The following is a 22242-nucleotide window of genomic DNA, read 5'->3' as shown; positions in this document are numbered from 1 at the left end:
CTGGTCTTTGTTGACGCGGGGGTGGAGAGTGAAAGACTCAGCCGAGGCCTTGACTTCTGCATGGTGTTGATTCTGTATTAACAGACTTACATGGAATATCGGTGGGGGAAGTAAATTCCCAGTGTTCCGTTCAGATCTCCCTGTTCTGAGAAATTGTTTTCTTAGTTCTCCTGGGGCGGTTTTGACCTTGTCGCTTCCTTGTCCGTGGGGAGAGAGTGTCCTAGGGAGGTCCGTGGGTTGGGAGATTCCTTCCGATTATTCCTTTGGTTCCTCAGTGAGCATTCTGCTTGGAGGATTTGGTCTTCTGGGTTCGTACCAGTTGGGACCTCTCAGTGGAGAGACCTTCTTTTGAAGGAGAGTTCCTGCTGCTAACCGGTAGGGTCTCATGTTTTTGGTGGTGGGCGGTAGCCCACGTTGGCTCATTGCCAGCGACCCCCTCTGAGCGTACTCTTCAGGTTTGGATGTCCTCTACAATCATTCCCTGCTCGAATGTTTGTGTCAGATGGGGAAGTTTATCAGGCTTTCAAGGCTTCAGTGTTAGCTCCACCGCTTCTGTTGCAGAAGGTGGGTTTGAACCCAGGTGGGGCTCCGGCCTTTTCATCCTGAATATGCTAGACATCTAGCATTCTTTAGAGGTTTCTTTTAGCTTTCTTCTTTTCGGCCATGTCGCTCTTTGTTGTGGATGGTCGATCCTAGCAGGAGCAGACGTCAGTGTGACAGTTTGCTCCATTTATATCTAGAGTTGTGTCACAGTTTAGGGGCTTCGCCTCCATGGACTTTGTTACAGGGATCTGCTGGAGCAAGGTCCTTGTGTTCATCACATCCTAGACTCTCTTAGGCTGACTGCGTGGAATTGAATGCTTAGTCTTAGTCAAGAGAGGTTTTTCTGATAGAATGTTGATAAACTCGTTCTAGCTCATAAGCCGGTGTATAGTCGCATCTATCATATGGGGTGCGGATGTAGAGCGTGGATTCTCCTGGCATAAGGCCAGGTTTTCCAGGATCCTTTCCTTTCTCCAGGATGCTGTGGTGAAGGGCCTTCTTTTAGCTCCCTTAGGGGACAGATTTCGGCCCTATCTGTTTTACTGCTCGAGAGGCTCACAGAGCTTCCAGTTGTCCAGTCTTGTTCAGGCTTTGACTAGATCAGGCCTGTGTTTAGATCTAATGCTTCTCCTTGGAGTTTACATCTTGTTCTAAGTTTTGCAGAAAGCTCAGTTTGGGCTTATGCATGGAGTTAACATTAAGATTTTCTGTCTTGGAAGTTTTTTTTTTTCTACTGGCTATTGCTTCAGCGCACAGAGTTTCTGAGATGGCTGCCTTGCAATGTGAGGTTCCTTACCTAGTTTTTCATGTGTCTAAGGCTGTTCTCTCTGAGTTAGGTTTTCTTCCTAGGGTTGTTTCAGATCACAACATTAATCAGGAGATTGTGGGCACTTCTTGTGTCCTAATCCTCCTCCTTTGAAGGAGTGGTTATTTCATAACTTGGATGTGTTTTGGGCCTTGAAGATCTATATTCAGACTACAAAGGAGTTTTGTCAAACTTTTACCATGTTTGTGTCTATTCTGGGAAGCGTAAGGGGCAGGAAGCCTTGTTCACTTGCTTGTTTGTCTGGCTGAGGAGCATGTTTGCTTAGCTTATAGAGTCAGCGGGACACAAACCTCCTCAGAGGCTTAAGGCTCATTTAACTAGAGCTGTAGCTCCCTCTTGGGTTTTAAGAACGAGGCCTTTAGGGATCAGAGTTGTAGGGCAACTACCTTCCTTACATATTTTTTGCAAAATTTTACATATTCAGAGTTTTTTGCTTCGGCAGAAGCAGCTTTTGGGAAAGGGTTGTTGCAGGCTGTGGTGCCCTCAGAACAGGGTCCACTTCTCTTTTTACCCTCTTGTTTTCATTCAGTGTCCTCTAGAGCTTGGGTATATGTTTCCATAAGTAAGGCATGAAGTTGTGAACTATCCTCATATTAAGAAGGAAAACATAAATTATGCTTACCATATAATTTCCTTCTGTATGAGGAGAGTTCACGGCCCCCGCCCGAATTCTCCGTTGGGCGGACTTACATTTTGGTTTTGTTCTTCTGGCACTATTTATGCCCTGATATTTCTTCTATTTTTCCTTGTTCCCTCGGCAGAATAACTGGGGGATGAGAGAAGTGGGGGAGGTATTTAAGCCTATGGCTAGGGTGTCTTTGCCTCCTCCTGGTGGCCAGGTTCTGTATTCCCACAAGTAAGGAATGAAGCCGTGGACTCTCCTTATACAGAAGGAAAGGAAATTATCTGGTAAGCATAATTTGTTTTCCTTGTTTTGTGTGTGTGTGTGTGTGTATGTGTGTGTGTGTATATATATATATATATATATATTTTTAGAAGCCGGCACAATCTTCGTACACACACACTGTACCTACACACACTATGTACACGCACACACACTGTACACACTATGGGCTAGATTTATTAAAGCTGAGGCGTACAGGGGCGCGTATACGTGCCCCTGTACGCCTCAGCTCGCCTGTGGCGGGGCGAAAATACCCGCAGGTATTCGGCATTGCACACGAGCGCAATTTTGCGCTCGCGTGCAATCCTGCCTCCTGCCCGCGCTCAGCCAATCATGCGCGGGCAGGAGCTGTCAATCTCCTCGGTCTGACTAGACCGAGGAGATTGAATTTCGCCAGATTAGAGGTGGCGAAGAGGCTCAGGAAGCAGCAGTCTGGTGACCGCTGCTTGATAAATGACGGCGGGCAAGTTCTTGAGAGAACTTGCTGCCGTAAGGGCTTAATAAATCTAGCCCTATGTACACACACACACTGTACACACTGTACACACTGTACACACTGTACGTACACACACTATGTGCACACACACACACACTGTACGTGCACACACACACACACACACACTGTACGTACACACACTGTACGTGCACACACACACACACACTGTACGTACACACACTATGTGCACACACACACACTGTACGTACACACACTATGTGCACACACACACACACACACTGTACGTACACACACTATGTGCACACACACACACACACACTGTACGTACACACACACACACTGTACGTACACACACTATGTGCACACACACACACACACTGTACGTACACACACTATGTGCACACACACACACACACACACACACACACACACTGTACGTACACACACTATGTGCACACACACACACACTACGTACACACACTATGTGCACACACACACACAATGTAAACACTGTACGTACACACAATGTACATACACACCCTATATATACATACATACAAACATACATACAAACATACATGCACAGGGGTGGAAAATATCACTATAGTTTACTAGTCAGGGGTTAAAAGCTACTAGTCTAGTGGAAAAAATGTACTATAAAGGGATACTAAACCCAAATGTTTCTTTTATAATTCGGATAGAGCATGCAATTTTAAGCAACTTTCTAATTTACTCTCATTAGCACATTTTCTTTGTTCTTTTTGTATCTTTATTTGAAAAGCAGGAATGAAAGCTTAGGAGCCGGTCCATTTTAGGTTCAGCACCTGGGTAGCGCTTGCTGATTGGTGACTAAGGGGGCGATTTATCAAAGGCTAGGCGAACTGTCTATGTGCTTCGCCTGTAACTGCGCCCCAGCTCACCTCCAGAGAAGCACACGTGCCCCTGAATTTATTAAAAAAAAATAGACCTAACTTTGTGCGGTGAGTAAAAGGCAAGCTGGGCCGTAATAATGATATATTTCGCCTGTCGGAAAAAGCATTTACTCCGTATTTATCATAGTACATCCCTATTAATATTTACGCCGCCATGTCTTGATTATTAAAGATGTGTTTTTTTAGGTATCTATTTTGCGCGTATTTGTCATATCTCTTAAATTTGTGCAGTTAGGTACAGTACCTAATTTAATAATGTGTTAGTTATATTTTCTATTTTTGACATATTTAATAATGTTTCCGTGCTGTGTTTTTCCACAATATATATTCGTCAGTCAAGGCTTATTAAGACCACAACGGGCAAGAAAATTATTGGTACCCCTATGCACCTGTAGAAGCGCAAATTGGATAAAGCAGTTAAAAGAAGAAAGTACTCCATCGCAAGCTGTAAAAAAATGTATGATGCTGTTCGCCTATGTATGTATGGCGAAATATAAAACACGCCATATAAGGAGAAATTTCAGTTCCCTATCGGCGCAATGATAAATAAGAAACTGTGCGTATTTGTAGGTCGGGCTGTGAATTTACGCCTATTACTAATGTATATTGATGCACTTGGTAGCGTGCCCGTGCGCCTAGGGGAGTGCGAAGAAGTTTCTTTCAGATTTGCGCAATTATAGGCGCAGATTGATTACATAAATATGGAGATAGGGTCGTATGCGTAGTTTTGGGCGCAATTGCGGGTGGATTACTTTGTTAAATCGCCCCCTAAATGTAGCTTAAAAGTTGCTTAAAATTGCTGCTCTGAATCATGATTGAAAAAATGTGGGTTTAGTGTCCTTTTAAAGATCGTATCTCCATTCCTTAAACCAGTGATTTTTAACCTTTTTTTTGCCATGGCACACTTTTTTACATTAAAAAATCCTGTGGCACACCACCATCCCAAAATTTAAAAAAAATCACACATTGTAGCCTAATACAGCATATATATATACACATACATACATACTGTATGTATTGTGCTGTTATGCCATGCCTCCTACAAACTACCCCTGCACTGGGAGTAAAATTATGTCACACTGTTGTCAGTCTGCCGTGGCACACCTGAGGATCTCTCATGGCACACTAGTGTGCCACGGCACACTGGTTGAAAAACACTGCCTTAAACCATAGCTTATCACCACAGGTTTGGAGATAAGGGAGAAAATAAACAAATACAAAGAATTCTAATATTCTGAACAATCCCCTGTCATGCTTTCTATTTTAATTTAATTCAGATGTTTGTTTTGTTTACTTACAATTTAAAAAGCAATATAAGCATTTAGGATATTGTACTTGCAAGATTATCCATAAAAACTCTGTTTTTAATTACTATTTTTTTTTTAAGTGATCAGTGAAAGTTAACCCCATATTTTTTTCCCTTTTCCAGTATTTAGAGGCCCATCTAAAATTCCTGGCTTTTTTCCTTCAAGAAGCCACTCTGTACCTAAGCTGGAGTCGTGCCAAGGAGATCTGGGAATGTCTTGTCACCAGCCATGATGTGTGCGAGCTCGATCGTGAAGTAAGACCTTAGTATAAATAAATGAGTTTATTATAATTTCCTGCACTACTTATCAATCATAGCAATTTGCGAGTTAAAGGGACACTCCTACTTTAAAATGTGTTTCCTACTTACTGCAGATTATTAAATGTATGGGAAATTGTTCCCTTATGTTTTATTGAATTTCTGTTTTTGCTCATTAAAGAAATCACATACTACTCTCAAGGATTTGCCAATTTAAATGGGCTGGCCCTGCAGAAAGAGCAGACTTGGTCATTTTATCTTTTTGTACTCAAAGTCTAATAGTTAGATATTGTAATGCTAATAAAGGCTGGGATATTTCAATGAGCAAAACAATCTCTTTCGGATACAAAAATAACCACCACTGGGAGGTTAATCTACACACTTGTCTCCTGTTTACACAGCTTTTCTACAAAACATACAACCATAGTCATATTTTCAATATAGGTGGAGGTTTCAACAGGCAGAAACGGCTATTTAACACCTTAACGACCGAGGATGTGCCAGGCTGGTTGTTAACGACCAAGGCTATACCTGGCACGTCCTCGGGTTTTAAGCGCTGGAAGCGCGCTTCCTGCGGCTTTCGGGGTATTGCAATGATGCCTCGATATTGAGGCATCCTGCAATACCCTCTGCTAAGCAACCGATCGTTGGTGGCGTGGGAGGGATAGGAGGGGGCGGATGGGCGGCCCATCGCTGAAGGACGGCCCATCGCTGAAGGAGTTCCGGTGAGGGGGTGGGAGCGAGCATGAAGGTAGCGGGACCGCTACACTGCGGCAAATGTTTAGTGAAAGGGGGAAGGGTTTTATACTCTGCAGCTGGTAAAAAAAAGTAATTGGAAACACATTAAAGGGACACTGAACCCAAATTTTTTTCTTTCACGATTCAGATAGAGCATGACATTTTTAAGAAACTTTCTAATTTACTCCTGTTATCAATTTTTCTTCATTCTCTTGGTATTTTTATTTGAAATGCAAGAATGTAAGTTTAGATGCCGGCCCATTTTTGGTGAACAACCTGGCTTGTTCTTGCTGATTGGTGGATAAATTCATCCCCCAATAAAAAAAAGTGCTGTCCAGATATCTGAACCAAAAAAAAAAAAGCTTAGATGCCTTTTTCAAATAAAGATAGCAAGAGAACGAATAAAAATTGATAATAGGAGTAAATTAGAAAATTGCTTAAAATTGCATGCTGTATCTGAATCACAAAAGAAAAAAATTGGGTTCAGTGTCCCTTTAAGGGAAAAACAATTTTTCATGTAATTGGCAAGAGTCCATGAGCTAGTGACATATGGGATATACAATCCTACCAGGAGGGGCAAAGTTTCCCAAACCTCAAAATGCCTATAAATAAACCCTTCACCACACCCACAATTCAGTTTTTACAAACTTTGCCTCCTATGGAGGTGGTGAAGTAAGTTTGTGCTTAGATCTCTACGTTGATATGCACTTCTCAGCATTTTGAAGCCCGATTCCTCTGAGTGCAGTGAATGTCAGAGAGATGTGATGTGAGTATCATCTATTGAATGCAATGGTTTTCCTCGCGGGAGATCTATTTCATAGGTTCTCTGTTATTGTTTGTAGAGATTCATCTCCTACTTCCCTTATTCAGATCGATTATATACTCTCATATTCCATTACCTCTACTGATAACTGTTTCAGTACTGGTTTGGCTATCTGCTATATGTGGATGGGTGTCTTTTGGCACTCTCAGCTATGGTTTGGCACTTTATGCATTAATATAAAGTTCTAAATATATGTATTGTACTTATATTTGCCATGAGTCAGGTTTATGTATATTTCTTTTCTTTCATGTAATTAGCAAGAGTCCATGAGCTAGTGACGTATGGGATATACATTCCTACCAGGAGGGGCAAAGTTTCCCAAACCTCAAAATGCCTATAAATACACCCCTCACCACACCCACAAATCAGTTTTACAAACTTTGCCTCCTGTGGAGGTGGTGAAGTAAGTTTGTGCTAGATTCTACGTTGATATGCGCTCCGCAGCAGGTTGGAGCCCGGTTTTCCTCTCAGCGTGCAGTGAATGTCAGAGGGATGTGAAGAGAGTATTGCCTATTTGAATTCAATGATCTCCTTCTACGGGGTCTATTTCATAGGTTCTCTGTTATCGGTCGTAGAGATTCATCTCTTACCTCCCTTTTCAGATCGACGATATACTCTTACATTTACCATTACCTCTACTGATTCTCGTTTCAGTACTGGTTTGGCTTTCTACTACATGTAGATGAGTGTCCTGGGGTAAGTAAGTCTTATTTTTGTGACACTCTAAGCTATGGTTGGGCACTTCTATATAAAGTTCTAAATATTTGTGTTTAAACATTTATTTGCCTTGATTCAGGATGTTCAATATTCCTTATTTCAGACAGTCAGTTTCATTATTTGGGATAATGCATTTGAATAATCAATTTTCTTACCTTAAAATTTTACTTTTTTCCATGTGGGCTGTTAGGATCGCGGGGTCTGAAAATGCTTCATTTTATTGCGTCATTCTTGGCGCTGACTTTTTTGGCGCAAAAATTTTTTCTTTGTTATTTCCGGCGTCGTACTTGTCGCCGGAAGTTGCGTCATTTTTGACGTTTTTTTGCGCCAAAAATGTTGGCGTTACCGGATGTTTCGTCATTTTTGGCGCTAAAAGCATTTAGGCGCCAAATAATGTGGGCGTCTTTTTTTGGCGCCAAAAAATATGGGCGTCATTATTGTCTCCACATTATTTACGTCTCATTGTTTATTGCTTCTGGTTGCTAGAAGCTTGTTCACTGGCATTTTTTCCCATTCCTGAAACTGTCATTTAAGGAATTTGATCAATTTTGCTTTATATGTTGTTTTTTCTTTTACATATTGCAAGATGTCTCAGATTGAGCCTGAATCAGAAGATACTTCTGGAAAATTGCTGCTTGATGCTGGATCTACCAAAGCTAAGTGTATTTGCTGTAGAGTGTTCCTGTTAACATAAGAGATTTTGTTTCTAAATCCATTAAGGCGGCTATGTCTGTTATTCCTCCTTCTAGTAAACGTAAAAGGTCTTTTAAAACTTCTCATTTTTCAGATGAATTTTTAAATGAACATCATCATTCTGATTCTGATAATGATTCCTCTGGTTCAGAGGATTCTGTCTCAGAGATTGATGCTGATAAATCTTCATATTTATTCAAAATGGAATTTATTCGTTCTTTACTTAAAGAAGTCTTAATTGCATTAGAAATAGAGGATTCTGGTCCTCTTGATACTAAATCTAAACGTTTAAATAAGGTTTTTAAATCTCCTGTAGTTATTCCAGAAGTTTTTCCTGTCCCTGATGCTATTTCTGAAGTAATTTCCAGGGAATGGAATAATTTGGGTAATTCATTTACTCCTTCTAAACGTTTTAAGCAATTATATCCTGTGCCATCTGACAGATTAGAGTTTTGGGACAAAATCCCTAAGGTTGATGGGGCTATCTCTACTCTTGCTAAACGTACTACTATTCCTACGGCAGATAGTACTTCCTTTAAGGATCCTTTAGATAGAAAAATTGAATCCTTTCTAAGAAAAGCTTACTTATGTTCAGGTAATCTTCTTAGACCTGCTATATCTTTAGCGGATGTTGCTGCAGCTTCAACTTTTTGGTTGGAAGCTTTAGCGCAGCAAGTGACAGATCATAATTCTCATAGCATTGTTAATCTTCAACATGCTAATAATTTTATTTGTGATGCCATCTTTGATATCATTAGGGTTGATGTCAGGTATATGTCTCTAGCTATTTTAGCTAGAAGAGCTTTATGGCTTAAAACTTGGAATGCTGATATGTCTTCCAAGTCAACTTTGCTTTCCCTTTCTTTCCAGGGTAATAAATTATTTGGTTCACAGTTGGATTCCATTATTTCAACTGTTACTGGGGGGAAAGGAACTTTTTTACCACAGGATAAAAAATCTAAAGGTAAATTTAGGTCTACTAATCGTTTTCGTTCCTTTCGTCACAATAAGGAACAAAAGCCTGATCCTTCCCCTACAGGAGCGGTATCAGTTTGGAAACCATCTCCAGTCTGGAATAAATCCAAGCCTTTTAGGAAGCCAAAGTTGGCTCCCAAGTCAACATGAAGGTGCGGCCCTCATTCCAGCCCAGCTGGTAGGGGGCAGATTACGATTTTTCAAAGAAATTTGGATCAATTCGATTCACAATCTTTGGATTCAGAACATTGTTTCACAAGGGTACAGAATAGGCTTCAAGATAAGGCCTCCTGCAAGAAGATTTTTTCTTTCCTGTGTCCCAGTAAATCCAGTGAAGGCTCAAGCATTTCTGAAATGTGTTTCAGATCTAGAGTTAGCTGGAGTAATTGTGCCAGTTCCAGTTCTGGAACAGGGGCTGGGGTTTTACTCAAATCTCTTTATTGTACCAAAGAAGGAGAATTCCTTCAGACCAGTGCTGGATTTAAAAATATTGAATCATTATGTAAGGATACCAACATTCAAAATGGTAACTATAAGGACTATTCTGCCTTTTGTTCAGCAAGGGCATTATATGTCCACAATAGATTTACAGGATGCATATCTGCATATTCTGATTCATCCAGATCACTATCAGTTTCTGAGATTCTCTTTCCTAGACAAGCATTACCAGTTTGTGGCTCTGCCGTTTGGCCTAGCAACAGCTCCAAGGATTTTTACAAAGGTTCTCGGTGCCCTTCTGTCTGTAATCAGAGAACAGGGTATTGTGGTATTTCCTTATTTGGATGATATCTTGGTACTTGCTCAGTCTTCACATTTAGCAGAATCTCATACGAATCGACTTGTATTGTTTCTTCAAAAACATGGTTGGAGGATCAATTTACCAAAAAGTTCATTGATTCCTCAGACAAGGGTAACCTTTTTAGGTTTCCAGATAGATTCAGTGTCCATGACTCTGTCTCTGACAGACAAGAGACGTCTAAATTTGGTTTCAGCTTGTCGAAACCTTCAGTCTCAATCATTCCCTTCGGTAGCATTATGCATGGAAATTCTAGGTCTTATGACTGCTGCATCGGACGCGATCCCCTTTGCTCGTTTTCACATGCGACCTCTTCAGCTCTGTATGCTGAACCAGTGGTGCAGGGATTATACAAAGATATCTCAATTAATATCTTTAAAACCGATTGTACGACACTCTGACGTGGTGGACAGACCACCATCGTTTAGTTCAGGGGGCTTCTTTTGTTCTTCCGACCTGGACTGGGATTTCAACAGATGCAAGTCTGGCAGGTTGGGGAGCTGTTTGGGGGTCTCTGACAGCACAAGGGGTTTGGGAATCTCAGGAGGTGAGATTACCAATCAACATTTTGGAACTCCGTGCAATTTTCAGAGCTCTTCAGTCATGGCCTCTTCTAAAGAGACAGTCGTTCATTTGTTTTCAGACGGACAATGTCACAACCGTGGCATATGTCAATCATCAAGGAGGGACTCATAGTCCTCTGGCTATGAAAGAAGTATCTCGAATACTGGTATGGGCGGAATCCAACTCCTGTCTAATTTCTGCAGTTCATATCCCAGGTATAGACAATTGGGAAGCGGATTATCTCAGTCGCCAAACGTTACATCCGGGCGAATGGTCTCTTCACCCAGAGGTATTTCTTCAGATTGTTCAAATGTGGGGACTTCCAGAAATAGATCTGATGGCTTCTCATCTAAACAAGAAACTTCCCAGGTATCTGTCCAGATCCAGGGATCCTCAGGCGGAGGCAGTGGATGCATTGTCACTTCCTTGGAAGTATCATCCTGCCTATATCTTTCCGCCTCTTGTTCTCCTTCCAAGAGTGATTTCCAAGATTCTAAAGGAGTGCTCGTTTGTTCTGCTGGTGGCTCCAGCATGGCCTCACAGGTTTTGGTATGCGGATCTTGTCCAGATGGCCACTTGCCAACCGTGGACTCTTCCATTAAGACCAGACCTTCTATCGCAAGGTCCTTTTTTCCATCAGGATCTCAAATCCTTAAATTTGAAGGTATGGAGATTGAACGCTTGATTCTCAGTCATAGAGGTTTCTCTGACTCAGTAATTAATACTATGTTACAGGCTCGTAAATCTGTATCTAGGAAGATATATTATCGAGTCTGGAAGATTTAAATTTCTTGGTGTTCTTCTCATCATTTTTCTTGGCATTCTTTTAGAATTCCTAGAATTTTACAGTTTCTTCAGGATGGTTTGGATAAAGGTTTGTCTGCAAGTTCCTTGAAAGGACAAATCTCTGCTCTTTCTGTTCTTTTCCACAGAAAGATTGCTAGTCTTCCTGATATTCATTGTTTTGTACAGGCTTTGGTTCGTATAAAACCTGTTATTAAGTCAATTTCTCCTCCTTGGAGTTTGAATTTGGTTCTGGGGGCTCTTCAAGCTCCTCCGTTTGAACCTATGCATTCGCTGGACATTAAATTACTTTCTTGGAAAGTTTTGTTTCTTTTGGCCATCTCTTCTCCTAGAAGAGTTTCTGAATTATCTGCTCTTTCTTGTGAGTCTCCTTTTCTGGTTTTTCATCAGGATAAGGCGGTGTTGCGAACGTCTTTAAATTTTTACCTAAGGTTGTGAATTCTAACAACATTAGTAGAGAAATTGTGGTTCCTTCATTGTGTCCTAATCCTAAGAATTCTAAGGAAAGATCGTTGCATTCTTTGGATGTAGTTAGAGCTTTGAAATATTATGTTGAAGCTACTAAAAATTTCAGAAAGACTTCTAGTCTATTTGTTATCTTTTCCGGTTCTAGGAAAGGTCAGAAGGCCTCTGCCATTTCTTTGGCGTCTTGGTTAAAGTCTTTGATTCATCATGCTTATGTCGAGTCGGGTAAAACTCCGCCTCAAAGGATTACAGCTCATTCTACTAGGTCAGTTTCTACTTCCTGGGCGTTTAGGAATGAAGCTTCGGTTGATCAGATTTGCAAAGCAGCAACTTGGTCTTCTTTGCAGACTTTTACTAAATTCTACCATTTTGATGTGTTCTTCTTCTGAAGCAGTTTTTGGTAGAAAAGTACTTCAGGCAGCTGTTTCAGTTTGATTCTTCTGCTTATTTCAGTTTTTTCATTATAAGATTTAAACTTTGTTTTGGGTGTGGATTATTTTCAGCGGAATTGGCTGTCTTTATTTTATCCCTCCCTCTCTAGTGACTCTTGCGTGGAAGATCCACATCTTGGGTATTCATTATCCCATACGTCACTAGCTCATGGACTCTTGCTAATTACATGAAAGAAAACATAATTTATGTAAGAACTTACCTGATAAATTCATTTCTTTCATATTGGCAAGAGTCCATGAGGCCCACCCTTTTTGTGGTGGTTATGATTTTTTTGTATAAAGCACAATTATTCCAATTCCTTATTTTTTTTATGCTTTCGCACTTTTTTCTTATCACCCCACTTCTTGGCTATGCGTTAAACTGATTTGTGGGTGTGGTGAGGGATGTATTTATAGGCATTTTGAGGTTTGGGAAACTTTGCCCCTCCTGGTAGGAATATATATCCCATACGTCACTAGCTCATGGACTCTTGCTAATATGAAAGAAATGAATTTATCAGGTAAGTTCTTACATAAATTATGTTTTTGCAGACTTTCATTTTCATATTTGGGAAAAAACATATTTAGGAAAATATTTTTTCTTACCTGGGGTATAGTCTTTTTTGAATTGACTGCTTTTTCATTAAATTTCGCGGGCAAAATTAGGCTCGCGAGGGCGCAAAATGCCAAAGTTTATTGCGTCATTCTTGGCACGAGAATTTTTTTGGCGCAAAGGTACGTCCCGTGACGCAAATTCGTAATTTCTGGCGTCTTAGTTGACGCCGAGTTCCTTGCACAAGGTTGCGTCTTCAATGACACAAGTATGTCATTTCTGGATGTTAGTGGCAAAAAATTTCAGTTTGCGTTATGCGTCATACTTGGCGCGAAACAATTTCATTATTTAAAAACCCATTCCTATATGCCTTTTGCCTTTTTCTATGTCAGAGGGCTATGCTGTTTGCATTTTTTTCCCATTCCTGAAACTGCCATATACGGAAATTGATAATTTTGCTTTATATGTTGTTTTTTTCTCTTACATTTGCAAGATGTCTCAATCTGATCCTGTCTCAGAAACCACTGTTAGAACCCTGCTGCCTGATAACAGTTCCAAGAATCCATGAGCTAGTGACGTATGGGATATACATTCCTACCAGGAGGGGCAAAGTTTCCCAAACCTCAAAATGCCTATAAATACACCCCTCACCACACCCACAATTCAGTTTTACAAACTTTGCCTCCCATGGAGGTGGTGAAGTAAGTTTGTGCTAGATTCTACGTTGATATGCACTTTGCAGCAGGCTGGAGCCCGGTTTTCCTCTCAGAGTGCAGTGAATGTCAGGGATGTGAAGAGAGTATTGCCTATTTGAATTCAATGGTCTTCCTCTAGGGGATCTATTTCATAGGTTCTCTGTTATCGGTCGTAGCGATTCATCTCTTACCTCCCTTTTCAGATCGACGATATACTCTTATATACCATTACCTCTACTGATTCTCGTTTCAGTACTGGTTTGGCTGTCTACTATATGTAGATGAGTGTCTTAGGGTAAGTAAGTCTTATTTTTTATGACACTCTAAGCTATGGTTGGGCACTTTATATGTAAAGTTCTAAATATATGTGTTTAAACTTATATTTGCCATGATTCAGGATAATCAGTATTCCTTATTTCAGACAGTCAGTTTCATTATTTGGGATAATGCATATGAAATATTTTTTTCTTACCTTAAAAGAATTTTTTCAATTGACTTTTTTTTCCCTGTGGGCTGTTAGGCTTGCGGGGGCTGAAAATACTTCAATTTATTGCGTCATTCTTGGCCCAGACTTTTTTGGCGCAAAAATTTTGTCATTTCCGGCGCCCTAATTGACGCAGGATGTTTGTGCATGGTTGCGTCATTTTTGACGTTCAGACGTTTTTTTTGCACCAAAATTGTGGGCGTCGTTTTTTTCGGCGTCACAGGATGTGGCGTCATACTTGGCGGCAAAAAATATGGGCGTTGTACTTGGCGCCAATAATGTGGGCGTCATTCTTGGCGCCAAAAAATGTGGGCGTCATTCTTGTGTCCACCTTTTTTTCCACATTATTTCAGTCTCATTTTTCATTGCTTCTGGTTGCTAGAGGCTTGTTCATTTGGCATTTTTTCCCATTCCTGAAACTGTGTCATTTAAGGAATTTGATAATTTTGCTTTATATGTTGTTTTTTCTATTACATATTGCAAGATGTCTCAACATGACCCTGGATCAGAATCTACTTCTGGAAAGATGCTGCCTGATGCTGGTTCTACCAAAGTTAAGTGCATCTGTTGTAAACTTTTGGTAACTGTTCCTCCGGCTGTTGTTTGTGATAACTGTCATGATAAACTTTCTAATGCAGATTGTGTTTCCATTAGTTATAATCCATTACCTGTTGTTGTTCCTTCAACATCTAATGTTCAGGATGTCCCTGTTAATGTAAAAAGAATTTGTTTCTAAATCTATTAGGAAGGCTCTGTCTGTTATTCCTCCTTCCAGTAAGCGTAAAAGGTCTTTTAAAACTTCTCATATTTCAGATGAATTTTTAAGTGACCGTCATCATTCTGACTTATCTATTTCTGATGAGGATCTATCTGGTTCAGAAGATTCTGCCTCAGATATTGACACTGATAAATCTTCATATTTATTTAAGATGGAGTTTATTCGTTCTTTACTTAAAGAAGTGTTAATTGCATTAGATATGGAGGAGTCTAGTCCTCTTGATACTAAATCTACTAAGCGTTTAAATTCGGTTTTCAAACCTCATGTAGTTATTCCTGAAGTTTTTCCAGTTCCTGATGCTATTTCAGAAGTAATTTCTAGGGAATGGAATAGTCTGGGTACTTCATTTACTCCTTCTCAAAGGTTTAGGAAATTGTACCCTGTGCCATCTGATAGATTACAGTTTTGGGATAAAATCCCTAAAGTTGATGGGGCTATTTCTACTCTTGCTAAACGTACTACTATTCCTACGGCGGATAGTACTTCCTTTAAGGATCCTTTAGACAGGAAGCTTGAGTCCTTTCTAAGGAGAGCTTATTTATGTTCAGGTAATCTTCTTAGACCTTCTATTTCTTTGGCTGATGTTGCTGCAGCTTCAACTTTCTGGTTGGAGGCTTTAGCGCAACAAGTGTCAGCTTATAGCATTGTTAAACTTCTTCAACATGCTAATAAATTTATTTGTGATGCCATTTTTGATATCATTAGAATTGATGTCAGATATATGTCTTTAGCTATCTTAGCTAGAAGAGCTTTATGGCTTAAATCTTGGAATGCAGATATGACTTCTAAGTCAACTTTGCTTTCTCTTTCTTTCCAAGGTAATAAATTATTTGGTTCACAGTTGGATTCTGTTATTTCAACTGTTACTGGGGGGAAAGGAACCTTTTTGCCTCAGGACAAAAAATCTAAAGGTAAATACAGGGCTGCTAATCGTTTTCGTTCCTTTCGTCAGAATAAAGAACAAAAGCCTGACCCTTCCCCTAAAGGAACTGTTTCCGTTTGGAAACCTTCTCCAGTCTGGAATAAATCCAAGCCTTTTAGAAAGTCAAAACCAGCTCCTAAATCCGCATGAAGGTGCGGCCCTCATTCCAGCACAGCTGGTAGGGGGCAGGTTACGATTTTTCAAAGATATTTGGATCAATTCGATTCACAGTCTTTGGATTCAGAACATTGTTTCTCAAGGATACAGAATAGGTTTCAAGATAAGACCTCCTGAGAGAATATTTTTTCTCTCTCGCATTCCAGTAAACCCAGTGAAGGCTCAGGCATTTCTGAAATGTGTTTCAGATCTAGAGTTGGCTGGGGTAATTGTGCCAGTTCCAGTTCTGGAACGGGGTCTGGGGTTTTACTCAAATCTATTCATTGTACCAAAGAAGGAGAATTCCTTCAGACCAGTTCTGGATCTAAAAATATTGAATCGCTATGTGAGAATACCAACATTCAAAATGGTGACTATAAGGACTATTCTGCCTTTTGTTCAGCAAGGGCATTATATGTCCATAATAGATTTACAGGATGCATATATTCATATTCCAATTCATCCAGATCACTATCAGTTTCTGAGATTCTCTTTTCTAGACAAGCATTACCAGTTTTTTTGCCCTTCCGTTTGGCCTAGCAACAGCTCCAAGGATCTTTTCAAAGGTTCTCTGTGCCCTTCTCTCTGTAATCAGAGAACAGGGTATTGAGGTATTTCCTTATTTGGACGATATCTTGGTACTTGCTCAGTCTTTACATTCTGCAGAATCTCATACGAATCAACTTGTGGTGTTTCTTCAAAAACATGGTTGGAGGATCAATTTACCAAAGAGTTCTTTGATTCCTCAGACAAAGGTAACCTTTTTGGGCTTTCAAATAGATTCAGTGTCCATGACTTTATCTTTAACAGAAAAGAGACGTCTGAAGTTGGTTTCAGCTTGTCGAAACCTTCAGTCTCTATCATTCCCTTCGGTAGCTTTTTGCATGGAAATTCTAGGTCTCATGACTGCTGCATCGGACGTGATCCCCTTTGCTCGTTTTCACATGAGACCTCTTCAGCTTTGTATGCTGAACCAGTGGTGCAGGGATTATACAAGGATATCACAAATAATATCCTTAAATCCCAATGTTCGATCTTCTCTGACTTGGTGGTTGGATCACCATCGTTTAATTCAAGGGGTCTCTTTTGTTCGACCAACCTGGACTGTGATCTCAACAGATGCGAGTCTTTCAGGTTGGGGAGCTGTATGGGGATCTCTGACAGCGCAGGGGGTTTGGGAATCTCAGGAGGCGAGATTACCAATCAACATTTTGGAACTCTGTGCGATTTTCAGAGCTCTCCAGTTCTGGCCTCTTCTGAAGAGAGAATCGTTTATTTGTTTTCAGACGGACAATGTCACAACCGTGGCGTATGTCAATCATCAAGGTGGGACTCACAGTCCTCAAGCTATGAAAGAAGTATCTCGGATACTTGTATGGGCGGAATCCAGCTCCTGTCTAATTTCTGCGGTTCACATCCCAGGTGTAGACAATTGGGAAGCGGATTATCTCAGTCGCCAGACGTTACATCCGGGCGAATGGTCTCTTCACCCAGAGGTATTTCTTCAGATTGTTCAGATCTGGGGACTTCAAGAAATAGATCTGATGGCCTCTCATCTAAACAAGAAACTTCCCAGGTATCTGTCCAGATCCAGGGATCCTCAGGCGGAAGCAGTGGATGCATTGTCACTTCCTTGGAATTATCATCCTGCCTATATCTTTCCGCCTATAGTTCTTCTTCCAAGAGTGATTTCCAAAATTCTAATGGAACGTTCTTTTGTTCTGCTGGTGGCTCCAGCATGGCCTCACAGGTTTTGGTATGCGGATCTCATTCGGATGGCCAGTTGCCAAGCTTGGACACTTCCGTTAAGACCAGACCTTCTATCTCAAGGCCCATTTTTCCATCAGGATCTCAAATCATTAAATTTGAGGGTATGGAAATTGAACGCTTGATTCTTAGTCATAGGGTTTTCTCTGACTCAGTGATTAATACTATGTTACAGGCTCGTAAATCTGTGTCTAGGAAGATTTATTATCGAGTCTGGAAGACTTACATTTCTTGGTGTTCTTCTCATAAATTCTCTTGGCATTCTTTTAGAATTCCTAGAATTTTACAGTTCCTTCAGGATGGTTTGGATAAAGGTTTATCTGCAAGTTCTTTGAAAGGACAAATCTCTGCTCTTTCTGTTCTTTTTCACAGAAAGATTGCTAATCTTCCTGATATTCATTGTTTTGTACAGGCTTTGGTTCGTATCAAACCTGTCATTAAGTCAATCTCTCCTCCTTGGAGTCTTAATTTGGTTCTGAGGGCTTTAGGGGCTCCTCCTTTTGAAACTATGCATTCTCTGGATATTAAATTACTTTCTTGGAAAGTTTTGTTCCTTTTGGCCATCTCTTCTGCTAGAAGAGTTTCTGAGTTATCTGCTCTTTCTTGTGAATCTCTTTTTCTGATTTTTCATCAGGATAAGGCGGTGTTGCGGACTTCATTTCAATTTTTACCTAAGGTTGTGAATTCTAACAACATTAGTAGAGAAATTGTTGTCACTTCATTGTGTCCTGATCCTAAGAATTCAAAGGAGAGATCTTTACATTCTTTGGATGTAGTAAGAGCTTTGAAATATGTTGAAGCTACTAAAGATTTTAGAAAGACTTCTAGTCTATTTGTTATCTTTTCTGGTTCCAGGAAAGGTCAGAAAGCTTTGATTCATCATGCTTATGTGGAGTCTGGTAAGTCCCCGCCTCAAAGGATTACGGCTCATTCTACTAGGTCAGTTTCTACGTCCTGGGCTTTTAAGAATGAAGCTTCCGTTGATCAGATTTGCAAAGCAGCAACTTGGTCTTCTTTGCATACTTTTACTAAATTCTACCATTTTGATGTTTTCTCTTCTTCTGAAGCAGTTTTTGGTAGCAAAGTACTTCAGGCAGCTGTTTCAGTTTGATTCTTCTGCTTATGATTTCAGTTTTTTTCATTATTTAGATTAAAACTTTTGATTTGGGTTGTGGATTATTTTTTCAGCGGAATTGGCTGTCTTTATTGTATCCCTCCCTCTCTAGTGACTCTTGCGTGGAAGTTCCACATCTTGGGTATCTGCTATCCCATACGTCACTAGCTCATGGACTCTTGCTATTTACATGAAAGAAACCATAATTTCTCCTACATTGGTGTGTCCGGTCCACGGCTTCATCCTTATTTGTGGGATATTCTCTTCCCTTACAGGAAATGGCAAAGAGACACACAGCAAAAGCTGTCCATATAGCCCCCCCTCTGGCTCCGCCCCCCAGTCATTCTCTTTGCCGCTCTGAACAAGTAGCATCTCCACAGGGATGGTAAAGAGTTTGTGTTGTTAGTTGTAGTTTTTATTTCTTCTATCAAGAGTTTGTTATTTTAAAATAGTGCCGGTTTGTACTATTTACTCTACAACAGAAAGTGATGAAGATTACTGTTAAATGAGGAGTATGATTTTAGCACCAGTAACTAAAATCTATTGCTGTTCCCACGCAGGACTGTTGAAACCAGAGAACTTCAGTTGGGGGGAACAGTTTGCAGACTTATCTGCTTCAGGTATGCCCAGTCTCTTTTCTAACAAGACCCAGTATTGCTAGAAGACCGTCATTTTTCCCTTATGGGACCGGTAAGCCATTTTCTTAGACTCAGTAACAGAATTAAGGCTGATAAATTGGGCTCTATGCTGGTTGACACTTTTGTGGGCTAAATCGATTAGTTTTTTCTCATATTATATGACATTTGGAGTGTTTTGGTTAACTTTGAAACACTTTTGGGAACGTTTATTTGCGCCTGGCAGTTGTTTAGACGCCTAATCTAGACAGAAAGGCCCTTTCACTCTGGTATACAGAGGGAGGAGGCCTCATTTTCGCGCCTTAGTTGCGCAGTTACTTCCATAGGCAGTGCATGCAGCTTCATGTGAGAAGGTCCTGTAGCTGAGAAAAGGACTCAGGGAGGCTTAATTCTGTGTTGAATCACCCCTAAGGAAGGTAAAAGCAGCAGCAAAGTCTGTGGCAGGGACTGTAGTGTGTTTAAACCGGTAAATTTAACTATTAGCTCCGGTTTGCTCATTTAAGGGTCTAGAGAAATTTGGTGTGCAATACTTTCAAAGCATTAAGACACTGGGGTGTAATTTTCAGAAAGATCGGATATTTCCTTGATAGTTTTTTGAACATTCAGAAATAAAGTGTGCTCTTTTTATTATTTAAAGAGACAGTAACGGTTTTGTTTAAAATTGTTTTTATTGCATTAATAGCCTGCCTAAATCTGTCTAACATGTCTGTACCTTCAGATAGCATATGTTCTGTGTGTATGGAGGCCAAGGTGGTTCCCCCTTTAAATGTATGTGCAAATTGTGCCATGGCGTCCAAACAAAGTAAGGACAGTACTGTCACATTTAATAAGGTTTCCCAAGATGATTCTTCTAATGAAGGTAGTGGGGATAGTTCATCATCCTCTCCTTCTGTGTCAACACCAGTTTTGCCCGCGCAGGCGATACCTAGTACATCTAGCGCGCCAATGCTTGTTACTATGCAACAATTAACAGCAGTAATGGATAATTCTATAGCAGCCCTTTTATCCAAACTGCCAGCATTCCCTAGAAAGCGTGATTGCTCAGTTTTAAATACAGAGGATGAGCATGTAGGCACTGACGATAATTTATCTGTTATACCCTCACACCAATCTGAGTTGGCAGTGAGGGAGGGTCTGTCTGAGGGAGAAATTTCTGACTCAGGAAAAATTTCTCAGCAGGCAGAACCTGATATCGTGGCATTTAAATTTAAGCTAGAACATCTCCGCGCCCTGCTTAAGGAGGTGCTAGCTACTCTTGATGATTGTGATTCTTTGGTGATTCCAGAGAAGTTGTGCAAAATGGACAAATTCTTAGAGGTCCCAGTGCACGCTGATGCTTTTCCGATACCCAAGAGGGTGGCGGACATAGTGACTAAGGAATGGGAGAAGCCAGGTGTACCTTTTGTTCCCCCTCCTATATTTAAGAATATGTTCCCAATTGTTGACCCCAGAAGGGATGCATGGCAAACGGTCCCTAAGGTAGAGGGGGCAGTTTCAACGTTGGCTAAGCGCACAACTATTCCTATAGAGGACAGTTGCGCTTTCAAAGATCCTATGGATAAAAAATTGGAAGGATTGCTTAAAAAGATTTTTGTTTAGCAAGGTTTGCTTCTTCAACCAATTTTGTGCATTATTCCTGTCACCACGGCGGCGTCTTTTTGGTTCGACGAACTAGAAAATTCGCTCCAAAAGGAGACTCCATATGATGAAGTCATGGACAGAATTCACGCACTAAAGTTGGCTAATTCCTTTATTTTGGATGCCGCTTTTCAATTGGCTAAATTAGCAGTGAAAAATTCAGGTTTTGCAATAGTGGCGCGCAGGGCGCTTTGGCTAAAATCTTGGTCGGCAGATGTGTCGTCCAAAACAAAATTACTTAATATTCCTTTCAAAGGTAAGACCCTTTTTGGGCCAGAATTGAAGGAGATTATTTCAGACATCACTGGGGGAAAGGGCCATGCCCTCCCACAGGATAGGCCTTTCAAGGCTAAGAATAAGTCTAATTTTCGTTCCTTTCGCAATTTCAGGAACGGACCGGCTTCTAACTCTGCAACCTCTAGACAAGAGGGTAACACTTCCCAGCCTAAACCAGCATGGAAACCATTGCAAGGCTGGAACAAGGGAAAACAGGCCAAAAAGCCTGCTGCTGCTGCTACCAAGACAGCATGAAGGGGTAGCCCCCGATCCGGGACCGGATCTTGTAGGGGGCAGACTTTCTCTCTTTGCTCAGGCTTGGGCAAGAGATGTTCCGGACCCCTGGGCGCTAGAAATTGTTTCTCAGGGGTATCTTCTAGAGTTCAAGGAACTTCCTCCAAGGGGAAGGTTCCACATGTCTCGCTTATCTTCAGACCAGATAAAGAGACAGGCATTCTTACGTTGCGTAGAAGACCTATTAAAGATGGGAGTGATACACCCAGTTCCAACAGCGGAACAAGGACTGGGTTTTTACTCAAACCTGTTTGTAGTTCCCAAAAAAGAGGGAACTTTCAGGCCAATTCTGGATTTAAAAATTCTAAACAAATTCCTCAGAGTTCCATCATTCAAAATGGAAACCATTCGGACGATTTTACCGACAATCCAGGAGGGTCAATATATGACTACCGTGAACTTAAAGGATGCGTACCTGCATATTCCTATCCACAAAGATCATCATCATCAGTTCCTGAGGTTCGCCTTTCTGGACAAACATTACCAGTTCGTGGCTCTTCCGTTCGGTTTAGCCACCGCTCCCAGAATTTTCACAAAGGTTCTAGGGTCCCTTCTAGCGGTCCTAAGGCCGAGGGACATTGCTGTAGCACCTTACCTAGACGACATTCTAATCCAAGCGTCGTCCCTTTCCAAAGCAAGGGCTCATACAGACATTGTTTTAGCCTTTCTCAGGTCTCACGGGTGGAAGGTGAACATAG

At 40.8% G+C, this 22242-nt stretch overlaps 1 protein-coding gene across 1 annotated transcript in view; it reads left to right on the top strand.

The window, feature by feature from the left end:
• Positions 1–22242, top strand: part of LOC128640795 (ubiquitin carboxyl-terminal hydrolase 24) — a 385043-nt gene that overhangs the window by 40532 nt on the left and 322269 nt on the right. The window contains exon 6 of the mRNA XM_053693215.1: positions 5092–5223. Coding sequence (XP_053549190.1) covers positions 5092–5223 — 132 coding nt within the window. The remainder of the gene's footprint in view (positions 1–5091; positions 5224–22242) is intronic.

The sequence above is a fragment of the Bombina bombina genome, chromosome 10 (assembly GCF_027579735.1).
Source record: "Bombina bombina isolate aBomBom1 chromosome 10, aBomBom1.pri, whole genome shotgun sequence".
Taxonomy (NCBI): Eukaryota; Metazoa; Chordata; class Amphibia; order Anura; family Bombinatoridae; genus Bombina; species Bombina bombina.
The sequence above is the reverse complement of the archived record's forward strand: the minus strand, read 5'-3'. Positions and strand labels throughout refer to the sequence as shown.